This window comes from Gigantopelta aegis, chromosome 5, assembly GCF_016097555.1.
Source record: "Gigantopelta aegis isolate Gae_Host chromosome 5, Gae_host_genome, whole genome shotgun sequence".
In the NCBI taxonomy this organism is placed as follows: Eukaryota; Metazoa; Mollusca; class Gastropoda; order Neomphalida; family Peltospiridae; genus Gigantopelta; species Gigantopelta aegis.
The window spans coordinates 24,113,569-24,126,753 of NC_054703.1; the positions used below are offsets into that span (position 1 = coordinate 24,113,569).

The 13,185-nt window shown below is 39.9% G+C and overlaps 2 protein-coding genes across 2 annotated transcripts in view; one reads left to right on the forward strand and one right to left on the reverse strand.

Annotated features, from left to right (window-relative positions):
* Positions 1–1,691: 1,691 nt before the first annotated feature.
* LOC121373019 (sodium-dependent multivitamin transporter-like) lies at positions 1,692–12,915 on the reverse strand. The gene is made up of 8 exons (XM_041499462.1): positions 12,884–12,915; positions 12,523–12,638; positions 11,025–11,095; positions 9,218–9,304; positions 8,347–8,540; positions 5,332–5,432; positions 4,598–4,722; positions 1,692–1,748 (listed from the first exon to the last, which is right to left on the reverse strand). Exons 1-8 carry the CDS (start codon positions 12,913–12,915, stop codon positions 1,692–1,694), a joined length of 783 nt encoding a protein of 260 aa, XP_041355396.1.
* Positions 12,916–12,928: 13 nt separating this feature from the next.
* Positions 12,929–13,185, forward strand: part of LOC121373020 (BTB/POZ domain-containing protein 3-like) — a 7,966-nt gene continuing 7,709 nt past the window's right edge. Inside the window, exon 1 of the mRNA XM_041499463.1 lies at positions 12,929–13,035. Coding sequence (XP_041355397.1) covers positions 12,929–13,035 — 107 coding nt within the window. The remainder of the gene's footprint in view (positions 13,036–13,185) is intronic.

Consider the following 13,185-nt stretch of genomic DNA (forward strand, 5'->3'; position numbering starts at 1 on the left):
TTCAACATCTCTACACCCATCATCACCCACCTGACTGTTTCTGTAGCCGTTTTCATTGTTTATTGGCACAATGTAATGTTCAGTTACAACACATCTTCACTATCATTTTGCTAAAGTAGTAATCAACATGACTTGTGAAAATTTGTGGAATGCAAAACTAAAAACTGTATTAATATTATGATGACCTGTAACTATATAGAGAATACTACATGAGTGGCCGCTAGATACCATTTATCTCACAACGAGTTGTTTATATAGAGAATACTACATGAGTGGCTGTTAGATACCATTTATACGTTTTTAAACAACGAGTTGTGAGATAAATGGAATGCAAAACTAAAACCTGTATTAATATTATGATGACCTGTAATACCTTCAAAACCCATGTTTTAAGCAAATACTACGTGAGTGGCCGACTAGAAAATTTATCTCACAACCCTTTGCACTTGTAGCTGAATACGCGTCAAGTGGCCGTGATTACCAGGTTTAACTATCACGTCAGAAGGTTATCGAGAGCCATCGTGTGGCCGTTAAATGGATGTAGGGGCGAGACAACCCAGTGGTACAGCGCTCGCTCGATGCGCGGTCGTTAGTGGGATCGATCCCCGTCGAGTGGGTCCATTGGAGCATTTCTCGTTCCAGGCCAATGCACCACGACTGGTATATCAAAGAGTTGTGGTATATAGCTATCATGTCTACAGGAGGTGCATATAGATATCCCTTGCTCTGATCAAAACGAGTAGCCCATGAAGTGGCGACAGCGGTGGCCGTTAGATACCATTTATCTTACAACGAGTTGTGTATATAGAGCATACTACAGGAGTGGCCGCTAGATACCATTTATCTGACAACGAGTTGTTCACATAGAAAATACTACATGATTGGCCGTTAGATAAACATTTATCTTTCACAACGATGTATGGCATTGTACCTGGAGCGGCCAATACTAAATGTTATTGGTTATCATAAATAACGCATTTATTTCACCAATGGGTTGTAAGAAATAGAGAATACTACACGAGTGGCCGTTAGATACCATTTATCTTACAACGATTGTTTTACAAGAAAATACTATCATGTGAACGCGAGTTGAATTTATAATTATTTTTAAACAGAATACGAGTGGCCGTTAGATACCATTGTATCTAACGAATATCGAGAATGCTGTATTCTACGTTACTTACCAATCCTGACAACGAGTAGTTTATACAGACTATACCGCACAGTGTCAGCATGACACCTGCTCAGGTTGTTAATACAGAATAGACAGGTGTAATACTGCAGTCACAACACAAGCGCGTTGGATACGTTTTTAAACAACGAGTTTGTGAGATAAATGGTACCTAACGGACACGAATGTATTATTCTACTTCTTACATTATCATCTATAGGTTTTAAGACTGTTTGTTTTCATATTTCTGGTTAAAAGTGTATAGTCAACCCTCATCATAATGTTGATTACGACTTTTTAATGTTTCATTTCAGAGATTTGATGTCTCAAAATAAACAAGCAAAAACACGGTGAGGTGTAACTTTGATTAATCCTTACCGTGTTGGTTTTTCATTCAATATATGGCATTGGTGCGTTTCACCAGTCTTAACGTCAGCTTCGAAACTCTTATTACAGTGCCATGGACGGCCATATCGAAACTTTGCTGCGGTGCAACGGCGTGGAACCAATTATGACGTCACTATCCCTTGGCCGTAGATCTATCTTCTTCTTTGTTACGAATTCCGTTTGCTAGAATCTAACAGAATGACATAGTTTTTTGGAAAAAGTATTTTATTTTTGCTCTTTCAGCGAAACTAAAATACGTCTCAGCGTTAGTGCTTTTATATATCTTTGTATTCTATTACTTATATATCCTGAAAAGACAACTTGGAACAGACTATAGCTCACGTCAGCATTACACCCTCAAGTACATCTAAAAAGGTCCATAATGCAGTTATGTCTCAAGCAATTGAATTGTTTTTCTTTAAACTTTCAAGAGTGATATTTGGCATTATCTTTATGAAAAAAAAAAAGTTACCTGGCTACAATCTAACTGTTAATTGTATCATAGTCCTTCGTCATCATTCCATTTGCTAATGACGTCACTTTTTATGACTCAAAATAAACAAGCAAAAACCGGGAGGTTATTTTTGATTTGATCTCGGAAAAAAGAAATTAAATTAACCAATCATTCTTGCGTTTCGCCAGTCTCCACGTCAGGTTCAATAACTATAAATGATAAGCCATATACGGCCATATCGATATATTGCTGCGGTGCTGAATGCCAGAGACCATTTGTGACGTCACTATTCCTTGGCGTAAATCTGTCTTCTTTGTTACTGGCTTCTGTCTGCTGGAATTTTAGAAGAATGACATTATTTTAAGTCTGCGAAGTATTTTATGTTTGCTCAGCTTCAAATCTATCAGCTACATACGTCCTCAGAACTTTTTTATTCTTTTTCAACATAATCGAGCTAATAATATTAATACGAAGCACACGTGTAATAACAAGTGTAATGACGTAATTTTGAGAAGTGACATCATAACATGACGTTGCTTCTCCAGTCCTAGCTCAGACTGTGCATTTGAAATATGACATCATTTCGTTGTGGCTGAAACATTTTCAGTTGGGTCTTGTTATAATAATATGGATAATAAAGAAATTATTACACTCGCGTGTGAGTCGTACTGATTTTACGAAACTCGTGTCAGGATTCATGTATTACTCTCGCTCTCGCTTGGGCAATACAAAAATCCTGACACTCGTTTCGTAAAATCAGTACAACACACAAGCTCGTATAATAACCTCTAGTATTATATATCGACAATGGTTCAACAGTCCATAAGGTCTGTGGCAGTTTTTCTCAGCAATGTCCAACCACAATACTAAATAAAATGGTTAAATAAACCCCAAAACATGAATCCAATGCACTCGTTATTCCATTTTATTCAATAGACTAATTCTTTTCTCAGACTACCAACGGTCACGACGAAGTTGTCCAACTCGTCAATCTCACGACTTATAGTAGCTGTCCGGTTGCTAGTCTCAGCACTCTTTTCGCATAAAACTCCTATGATCGATTAAGTTGTTAATCTGAGCTCACCCGCAAATGTCGGATTGACCAACTCCGTCGTGACAGTTGGTAATCTGAGATTAGCATTACTTTATCAACAAACTGAATTACTGAATGCAATTACACAATGGGCATCAACGTGAAGTGTTTCATTGGCTACTTTTCTAGCTTGATCAGATCAGGTCAGGTCAGGTCAGTGTTTAAAGTGCACATTTAGAATAATCTGTTGTGGCGCACGCCTGTCCTTGACACAAGTGCCGGCCTCAAGCGTGTCCTCCTTCCAGAACAGGAGAGGGTGGGGTTATTTGGACTGGATGGATCGCTCTTTTTAGCAGCAAGGTCCATATAAGCACCAGCAGTCCGACAGGGTAGTACATACCACGGCCTTTCTCTAGCGTGGTACACTGCACTGGAACAAGAAATACCCAATGGCTCCAAATTATATAGGGATCCGGCACCGACCGCGCAGTCGAGGGAACGCTGTTTTATAATTTGACTTGTCCCGCCCCGAGCTGTTTATCATAAAAATACAATTCTATTTTCTTTTTTAACATATAACTTTAATGTCATGACACTCGCAAATATCTGCAAAGGGCTGTGGCAACGCTCGAACCAAAACACGCATTCGCTTGAAAGTAGCGGATACGGTTGGGGATCGACGACTGCCGAAGTATTTTACACAGTCCGCTCTATTGGGCGTCCCCTCGATATGGTAAGTGAGACCACACGACTTTTAGGAGGAAAACACATAAACATATATGCTACATGGGCTACTCTGTCGGATTAGCAGCAAAAGATCTGTTTATGCATAAATGCAAAATAAATGTACCGGGGCCTTGTCCAGTTAAGACCATATGGTCAAAACGGTGCAAAAAGTTTACACATCCACTGTGAGCCTTGGTTAGCACTCAATCACGGCTGCACTAGTCTGTGCCTGGATTAAACAAAACAAAGTTGGTCGACTGGGATCCGAACCCAGTCCACCTCCCCAGCCTGTATGGACCTGATTGCCTAACCATAGAGAATAACGATGCCGGTAACCAATACCATTTATCTAACAACGAGTTAAACTTTTGTAATTTTACCCTTGATGTGCCAGTTTGATAAGTTTTTAAACAAGGTGAATGATAATGATAAACATATCTAACATTTTGTAAAATATTATGTGTTTCTTACATATTTTAAAAAACTGACTTTAAATAAATTTTAACAACAAATCGACACCAAATATATTTATTTACAACCGGATTTGCACTTGTAGCTGACTTTTCCGATCACCGACCCACGGGGTTCGAGACTCATAAAACATATAAAGTTTATTGTTTGGTTTTTGCTGGGTCGATTTGCAGAAGTCTGCGTTAGTGGGCAACAATCGTACATAAAACACTTTCGTCTATGCGTCTGACCTGCATACTGTCTGGGTTAGATCGAGCGATGGGGAACATGTATCACACTTTGGTTTTTGCGTCGATCTGCACCAATCTGCGTTAGTGGGCGACATGGGACATATATTATGGAAACAAGGATTTACCTCTGGACTGTGGAACTCCTGGTTACATCTCAGTCTGCGGCTGCAGGATTCTGGCAAACAGCAGAAGAGTCGATCAAAGAACGGAACCAGATACCTCGTGTCCACCTCCCCAACCTTCATGGGACCTGAATATAAAGTTAAACTAATATTGTTGGTAGAAAGTTAAAGACATATTGCCACAGACCACTGACCTATTAAATGGCCTAACAAAGTACTACCTAAACAAATATAATTTGATTTGTCCCTAAATGTACTTTATTCAACCATCTAAGTAACCACCATACCCCACTTACTAATGATATTTTGTAAAAAAAATATTGAATTATGGCAAAGGTCCATAATTCAAAAACTAATATTGCCAAGATGGTTGAATGGATTTCACTCCAACATGGTTCAGTTATGGTAATGCGATAACTAGATTTGGTTTCCAAATATTAATGTAATTATCATTTATTATCACATACATACATACATACATACACACATACATACATGCATACATGCATACATACCTACATACATGCATACATATATTCTGTAAACACAACAAGATAAATAATAACACAATGGGGTATAAATGTAATAATAAAAAGCTCTTATGGTTTCTGCCAGGCTAGTGTATAGTAGAGGTAGTAAATATGAGAATCAAGATAATAAGTATAAATAAATAATAATAAAACTAGTAAATTTTAAGAAAATAAAAATGATAAAAAATAATAATAATGTTCTCATACCAGTAATAAAGCTAACAAGAAGCCCAACAACAACAACTGTGGCAGCACCTATACTTGGTAACCATAGATACGAGACAGTGTATAAAAGACTGATTCCGGATCTGAAAAAAAAAAAAAAAAAAAAAAAGAAAACACGAGAACTAGATAATCGTTAGACACCAATTGTGGAGAAACGACTGGAACATGAGATATAATATACACTGAAGTAGAGTCTCCAAGAATACTCGAGTTTAGCTAGACTCGAGTCCGGTCTCATGACTCGAGTATCCGTACAAGGTGCAATATAATGATCAACTATAATGAACAATGTAGGACAATAATTTCAGCAGTAAATAATCAAGTAATCAATATAAGTTACACAATTATTATATGAGCATGCGCTAGTTTCTCTTTTTACACTAGCCGTCCGCCACAACACTGAACAATATATCACGCGGTTTATAAATGCAATACAATGGCATTATTTAGTATCCATATTCAGCGCTGGAATTAAGATGCATAATGCTATTTTACTTTATTCCTTAGTGTCATCATCATTTAGTGTAAGTGTCAGGTACTTGGGTCCGGATCAAGTTTGACCCTCGTGTACTCGAATCCAATATTTTGGACACGTGGAGGCCCTATACTGAAGGCAATCATTGTTTCTATAGAACCAGCTTAATATCAGGCACGTCGGAGCAGGGAGGACTTATGGAAGCTCTAGCTACCCCCCCCCCCCCCCTTCCGCCGTGCCTGCTTATTCTTTATTTGCCTGTATATCAACTTCCACATCCCAGTCCTTGTCTGTTCACCACGACAAACATCTGTATTTTTTTGTATCATCATCAGTTAGTGTAAGAAAGAAATTTTTTATTTAACGACGCACTCAACACATTTTATTTACGGTTATATGGCGTCAGACATATGATTAAGGACCACACAGATTTTTAGGAGGAAACCCGCTGTCGCCACTACATGGGCTACTCTTTTCGATTAGCAGCAAGGGATCTTTTATTTGCGCTTCCCACAGGCAGGATAGCACAAACCATGTCCTTTGTTGAACCAGTTATGGATCACTGGTCGGTGCAAGTGGTTTACACCTACCCATTGAGCCTTGCGGAGCACTCACTCAGGGTTTGGAGTAGGTATCTGGATTAAAAATACCAAGCCTTGACTGGGTTCCGAACCCAGTACCTACTAGCCTGTAGACCGATTGCCTAACCACTACGCCACCGAGGCCGGTCATTTAGTGTAAGTGTCAGGTAGTTGGGTCCGGGTCGAGTTTGACCCTCGAGTACTAGAATACAATATTTTGGACACGTGGAGGCCCTATACTGAAGGCAATCATTGTTTCTATAGAACCAGCTTAATATCAGGCACGGTTGAGCAGGGAGGACTTATGGAAGCTCTACCCCCCCCCCCCCCCCCCCAATAATTCTGTAAATGTTACGGTCGAACATACCCGGAACCCCCTAGAAACTTTACTTTGCGCCCTTGATCTCAGTCAGCATACCCCCACCTCACACACACACACAAGCACAAGCGTTGTCAGTCTGTATCAAAGGTGTATATCAGTTTTTCAGCAACTGTGATGTATCTTCCCTAATTGATTCCCTTTATTAAGTACTTGTCATCATTTTCAACATTGTTATCACCATTATTATCATCATCACCCTCGACATTATTAAAATTAAATTTTGTTTTGTTTAACGACACCACCAGAACACATCGATTTATTAATCATCGGCTGTTGGATTTCAAACATTTGATAATTGTGATATTATAGTCTTAGAGAGGAAACCCGGTACACTTTTTTCCATCAATAGCAAGATGTCTTTTATATGCACCATCCCACAGATAGGATAGTGCATATCACGGCCTTTGATATACCAGTCGTGGTGCACTGGTTGGAACAAGAAATAACCCGATGGCCCACCGACTGGGATTGATCCCAAACCAACCGCACATAAATCGAGCGCTTTACCACTGGACTACATCCCGTCCCGTCTAGCTGGAAAAGAACCAACATTACGGGGCGTGTGTGTAGTTTATGCCGAGGATCTAGTTAAAGGGACATTCCCGAGTTTGCTGCGTTGTAAGATGTTTTCGACGAATAAAATATTTCTACGATTAAACTTACATATTAAATACGTTTTCTTGTTTAAAATATCAGTGTCTGTATATTCAATGTGTTTCTGATCGTCTTAATATTTGTAAGAAGCCCAAACTGGAAGTAGTAAGGGGGCTTGTTGAGAGTCATGACCTACTTTCCGTGACCTTGACCTTGATGACTTCACGGCCTTGTTACGTGACCTCGTCTTACTGACCCGGCCCTGACCTACTTAGACTGACCTTGACCTACTTAGTCCGGTCCAGACCCGTCGTACTTAGCAACGCTCGTGATATCCTGTCTGTGGGAAGTGTAGGATCCCCTTGCTACTAAAGGGAAAATGTAGCGGGTTTCCTTTCTAAAACTGTCAAAAGTATGTTTGACATCCAATAGCTGATGATTGATAAATCAACGTGCTCTAGTGGTGTCGTTAAACAAAACCACTTCTAAGGACTCAGCCCGACGCGAGTTAGTGTGTTTAATTTTAGCGCGCAGAATGTTAAATGGTTATAACTGGTTACATCCGGAAAGCGGTGGTATTCTATTTCATTGTTGGTGGCAATACTCTTAAATAATAAAAAGATTTAAATAGGTGTAAAATAGAATTCTCGTCCGACTATTATGAACTATTTTAACATGCCCAAGGAACGCGCTTCGCCGCTCGCATATATGTATATGTGGTTTAAATGACAGGCTTTGTTTGCATGTGTGAAATAGACATATTGGTAGCGAGTTCGACTCCAGCGCGGAAGGTACGCCGTTCGTATCCCACCCCCACCCTACCACCCCCACCCCACCACCATATCTAGTTTAGTCTAAATGCGGCCTTATTATTTGAATTTTAATGCTAACTTTGTTGCTAAACATTGTTTAATGCTGGTGCAGAAGGAATATTACAAATTATCAATTATTACACTGATACTTACATCTCTTCCGATGGGAGGGACTCGGTAGTTGTCATGGTGATCAGTGTCGTCATGGCTGTTGTTGTAATATTTGGGGCGGTGCAGTTGTCGGTAGGGAAGCGCATGTTGGATGGAGGCGGTCCGACCACGCTGTAGCTGCCAATCACCATCCACATTGGCAGAATGAGACCAAGTACCCCGCCCACACAGGCACCCTGGGTGAAAAAAAATAGATTGTGTCATCAGAAAGTTAAAGTTTTTAGTTTGTTTAACGACACAGCCAAAGCACATTATTTTATTAATCATCGGCTGTTGGATGTCAAACATTTGGGACACCACGACTGGTATACCAAAGGCTGTGGTACGTGGTATCCTATCTTGGATGGTGCATATACAAAATTCCTTACTACTAATATAAATTAAAAATGTAGTGGGTTTCCTCTCCAAGACAATATCAGAATTACCAAAATAATAGTCAATAATAATAGCTAATAATGATCTAATAGCCAATGATTAATAAATCAATGTGCTCTAGTAGTTTCGTTAAACAAAACAAAGTTAATTTTCAAATAACCATATGTTAACAATTTCAAAGTTTAATTCATTTATAGTTTGACTCATAAATTAAGGTTCAAGCACGCTGTCCTGGGCACACACTTCAGCTCTGGGCTGTCTGTCCAGGACAGTGAGTTAGTTGTTAGTGGTTAGTGAGAGAGAAGAGGGTGCAGTGGTCTTACACCTACCCATTGAGTCGTTGAAACTCGCTCTGTATGGGAGCCGGTACCGGGCTGTGAACCCTGTACCTACCACGACCTTATGTCTGATAGCTTAACCACAACACCACAGAGGCCGGTGTTTGTTATAAGTGTGCTGAGGATTTTTTCATACGTACAATCCAGTTGGCCCATGGGAAGAATGCTCCTAGAGCAAACATCCCGAGAAGGGGACCAGATGCCGCGCCGGTGAAACTCAAGGATGCCTGGAAAAAAAAAAGTACAGAAACGTCACGACGACGTTGTTAATGTCCCTTTGTATTGTTATGGCTACATAAGGTTATACACAACTTTAATATGTACTATTGTATTATGTGTGTGCGAGAGAGAGAGAGAGAGAGAGAGAGAGAGAGAGAGAGAGAGAGAGAGAGAGAGAGAGAGACAGACAGACAGACAGACAGACAGACAGAGACAGAGACACAGAGACAGACATACAGACAGATAGATAGACAAACAGAGAAAGAGACACAGAGAGAGAGAGAGAGCGAGAGAGGGGGAGTGTCTGTGTTGTTGTTGTGTGTTTGTGTGTGTGTGTGTGTGTGTGTGTGTGTGTGTGTGTGTGTGTGTGTGTGTGTGTAAATATATTGCTAAAAAAAATTCAATATTTTAGAAACATTCACAAAATATGACAAGAAATGCCTATTTTTAAAACTGCAGTCTCTGGAATATTTTTATTATTTAAGCATATAGAATAGATGATTCAGTTCTGTTTGGTACATAAAAGGTCCACCACATCGCTATAGTTTCGCAATCTACATTATCTAGGTCAACTACAAACTCAATGGCCAGCTTTGATTTTCTTCTTTTAGCGGGACGCCAGTAGAACTGGGACTTTACTTGATTTGCGCAGGCGCTGAACTTCTCATGTGATTTTGAACAAATTTAACTGTCTTGATTAAGGGGTCGTTTCATATCTCCAAAACATATTTATATCCATAGAGGTATGGTACAACACCTTGTCAGGAGTCGGTGGGGGATTTGCCTTTGACAGTGGCCAGCGGTTGGCATACGCGTTACATGTAAGGGGGAGGGAGGGGGGGGGAGGGTAATAATTACGTAACGCTCTAGGGGTTGAGGAAGAGGGTGTTGTGTTCGATTTACATAACATTTATCAAGACTATATGTTATTTCTATTCATTACTTAGACCTTAGGTGTTTTATATTTCTTTTCTTTTTTTTTAAATTTAGCTTAGGCAGGTAAGGGTTTCGACACCCAATACCCGCCCCCTGCATATGCACCCGTTTCCTTTTAAATCAATATGCTCTAACATTGATGTTGTTAAACAAAACAAACTAACGTTACCCGTTCCAAACGAAAGCATATTTATTTGAATTTGTCGATTTTAACACACGTAAAATTAAGAAATGAAAACGTTCATTGTCTACGTTAGTATATTTTATTTTAAAAATCTAAACATGATCAATGTGTTACTAGTATATAAACTAAGCTTTGAAAGTTCTACTAACACTTTATAAAATATTAATTCTGAAATAGGAAGGTACGATTGTCGATAATATGTTGTCAAGATCAACCCGGTTTTAACAGAGACTCTAGTACCGTATCCTCAGCCGAACGTTCTTCGTACAGCGCAAGATTTCTCATTTCATTTTTTGAGACGAAGCGCACGTGTTAACTGAAACTGACAACAGGCTGTCGTTTGTACTTTGCCGAGCAATGGCGGTACAGGCGACGAATCGAGCGTATACTTTTGACGATCTCCGTTCATTGCGAACACACACGAGTTTTTTAAAAGTGCATTTGTGCTTGTATTTCATATTTGTACATGATGTTATAATATGGTAACCAGAAAATGTAACTTTAATTTGACGATAATTTTACGTAATTGTACCTATTAATAACAATATATATAATTAATTCTATGAAAAGTGACTATTAAACATAAATATTAATATTCATGAGCTTACCTGTAGAACGGTACCACCCAGGTTAGTTGTAACGAAAGACATAGCAATGCCAGCTCCACCAAATATAATTACTGAAAGATGAAAGGAACTTGTATTTAAAAAGAAGTAAAGCTGCATATTTGGTACTGAAATCGTCCACACACTTCACCCCGACATTCCAATGTCGCAACAATATGACTGTTTCTTGTGTCTATACGCAGGAGTCGAAAATGGGAGAGACAGGGCGCATTGCCCCCATCTAAAAATATAATTCATTGCCCCCCTGCCCTGTTGAATCAAATAAATATATAACTAGTGTCCCCCAATCGCTGCCATTTTCTAATGCCTATATCAGGGGAGTAGAACGAAACCCATTGGTAAAGCTCTCTCCAGAAGTGCGGTCGGTCTAGGATCGATCTCCGTCGGTGGTTCCATTAGGTTATTTTTCGCTCCAGCCAGTGCGCCACGACTGGTATATCAAAGGTCGTGGTATGTGTTATCCTGACTGTGGGATGGTGCATATAAAAGAAGCTTTGCTACTACTGGAAATAATGTAGCGGGTTTTCTCTCCAAGAGTATGTGTCATAATTTCCAAATGTTTGACATCCGGTAGATCATGATTAATAAATCAATGTGCTCTACTGGTGTCGTTAAAAACAAGAAACTTGAACCTAAATTATATCAAGTAAATGAAGCATGTTTGTCTGTCTGTATATTTTAGTGTGGAAAAATGTGTCGGTCATCCATTTACTTCTGTCTGTATGTCTTTGTGCCCCACAGTCTGTCTCCGTCTCCTTCTACCTTTCTCTCATTTACTTCTGTCTGTATGTCTTTGTGCCCCACAGTCTGTCTCTGTCTCCTTCTACCTTTCTCTCATTTACTTCTGTCTGTATGTCTTTGTGCCCCACAGTCTGTCTCTGTCTCCTTCTACCTTTCTCTCATTCAGTCGGTAGAGCGCTTGCCTGAGGTGTTTGCGTCGTAGGATCGAACCACCTCATTGGACCCATTCCCCTATTCGGTTTGCCCCGTCACAACCAGTGTCCCACGATTGACAAATCAAAGACCGTTGAAAGTGCATACGAAAGTCACCTTTATATTAATAATTTTTTAAAACGCTAATAAATCAACGTGCTCTAGTGGTGTTGTTAAACAAGCTTTCAATTCTCACTCCCTTTTTCTGTCTGTCCGTCTCTCTCTCTCTCTCTCTCTCTCTCTCTCTCTCTCTCTCTCTCTCTCTCTCTCTCTCTCTGTCTCTCTCTATGTGTGTCTCTCTCTCTCTCTCTCTCTCTCTCTCTCTCTCTCTCTCTCTCTCTCTCTCTCTCTCTCTCTCTCTCTCTCTCTCTCTCCTTATGTAGCTTTCCCTCTCTGGCTGTCTGTATTTATGAGATCCTTCAAAACAAAGCCAACAGGTCACCTTACAATACAATCATATTTCACCGTTGTATTTGTATATTGAAATATATATCTTCAAATATGTTTATATGAATGGTAAATAAACAGAAACAAGAGGACCGGATACCTAGAAGTTTTGTGACTATCGCCTTGTGTCCTTCTGTCAATCTGTGATCGAGAGAAGGTTTCAGAATATCCTCCCACGTGACTGCAGCCAGGGCGTTCAGCGACGAAGACGTAGAACTGAAATATATCAACAGTCAAGTACCAAATCGTTGTTAGTCAAGCATTTCCGTACAACATTCAGGTCAAAATTTAAAAAAATCGTTACAGTCACAAACGTTAACATCATGAATATTAAGAAAACGAGCGTCTTATTCCGATTGGGTAATTTGTTGTCGTTTCGTTTTATTTCATTACCATTTATACAAAGTTCGATTACTTTCGTAAGAGTGGGCGAAAGGAAATTAATATTTGTTTATGGACACCTCCACGTCTGCAGAATGCCACTGGCATCCATCCCAAGAGTGGCCATGCACTGGACCCCTGGTGGCAAGAGAGTGAGGGGGGAGACCCAAGGAGACCTGGAGAAGATCGGTGGAGCGGGAGATGAAACGCTGTCGGGAGGAGTTGGGGCCAGGTGACGAAGCTTGCAACAGACAGACAACATCGGCGTTCTTTGGTATCGACCTTATGTGTGACCGCACACGAAGAGGATTAAGTAAGTAAGTAAGTATGGACGCCTCAGCACATTTTGGAACAGAGACAAAGAGAGGAAACTCGATGCTGT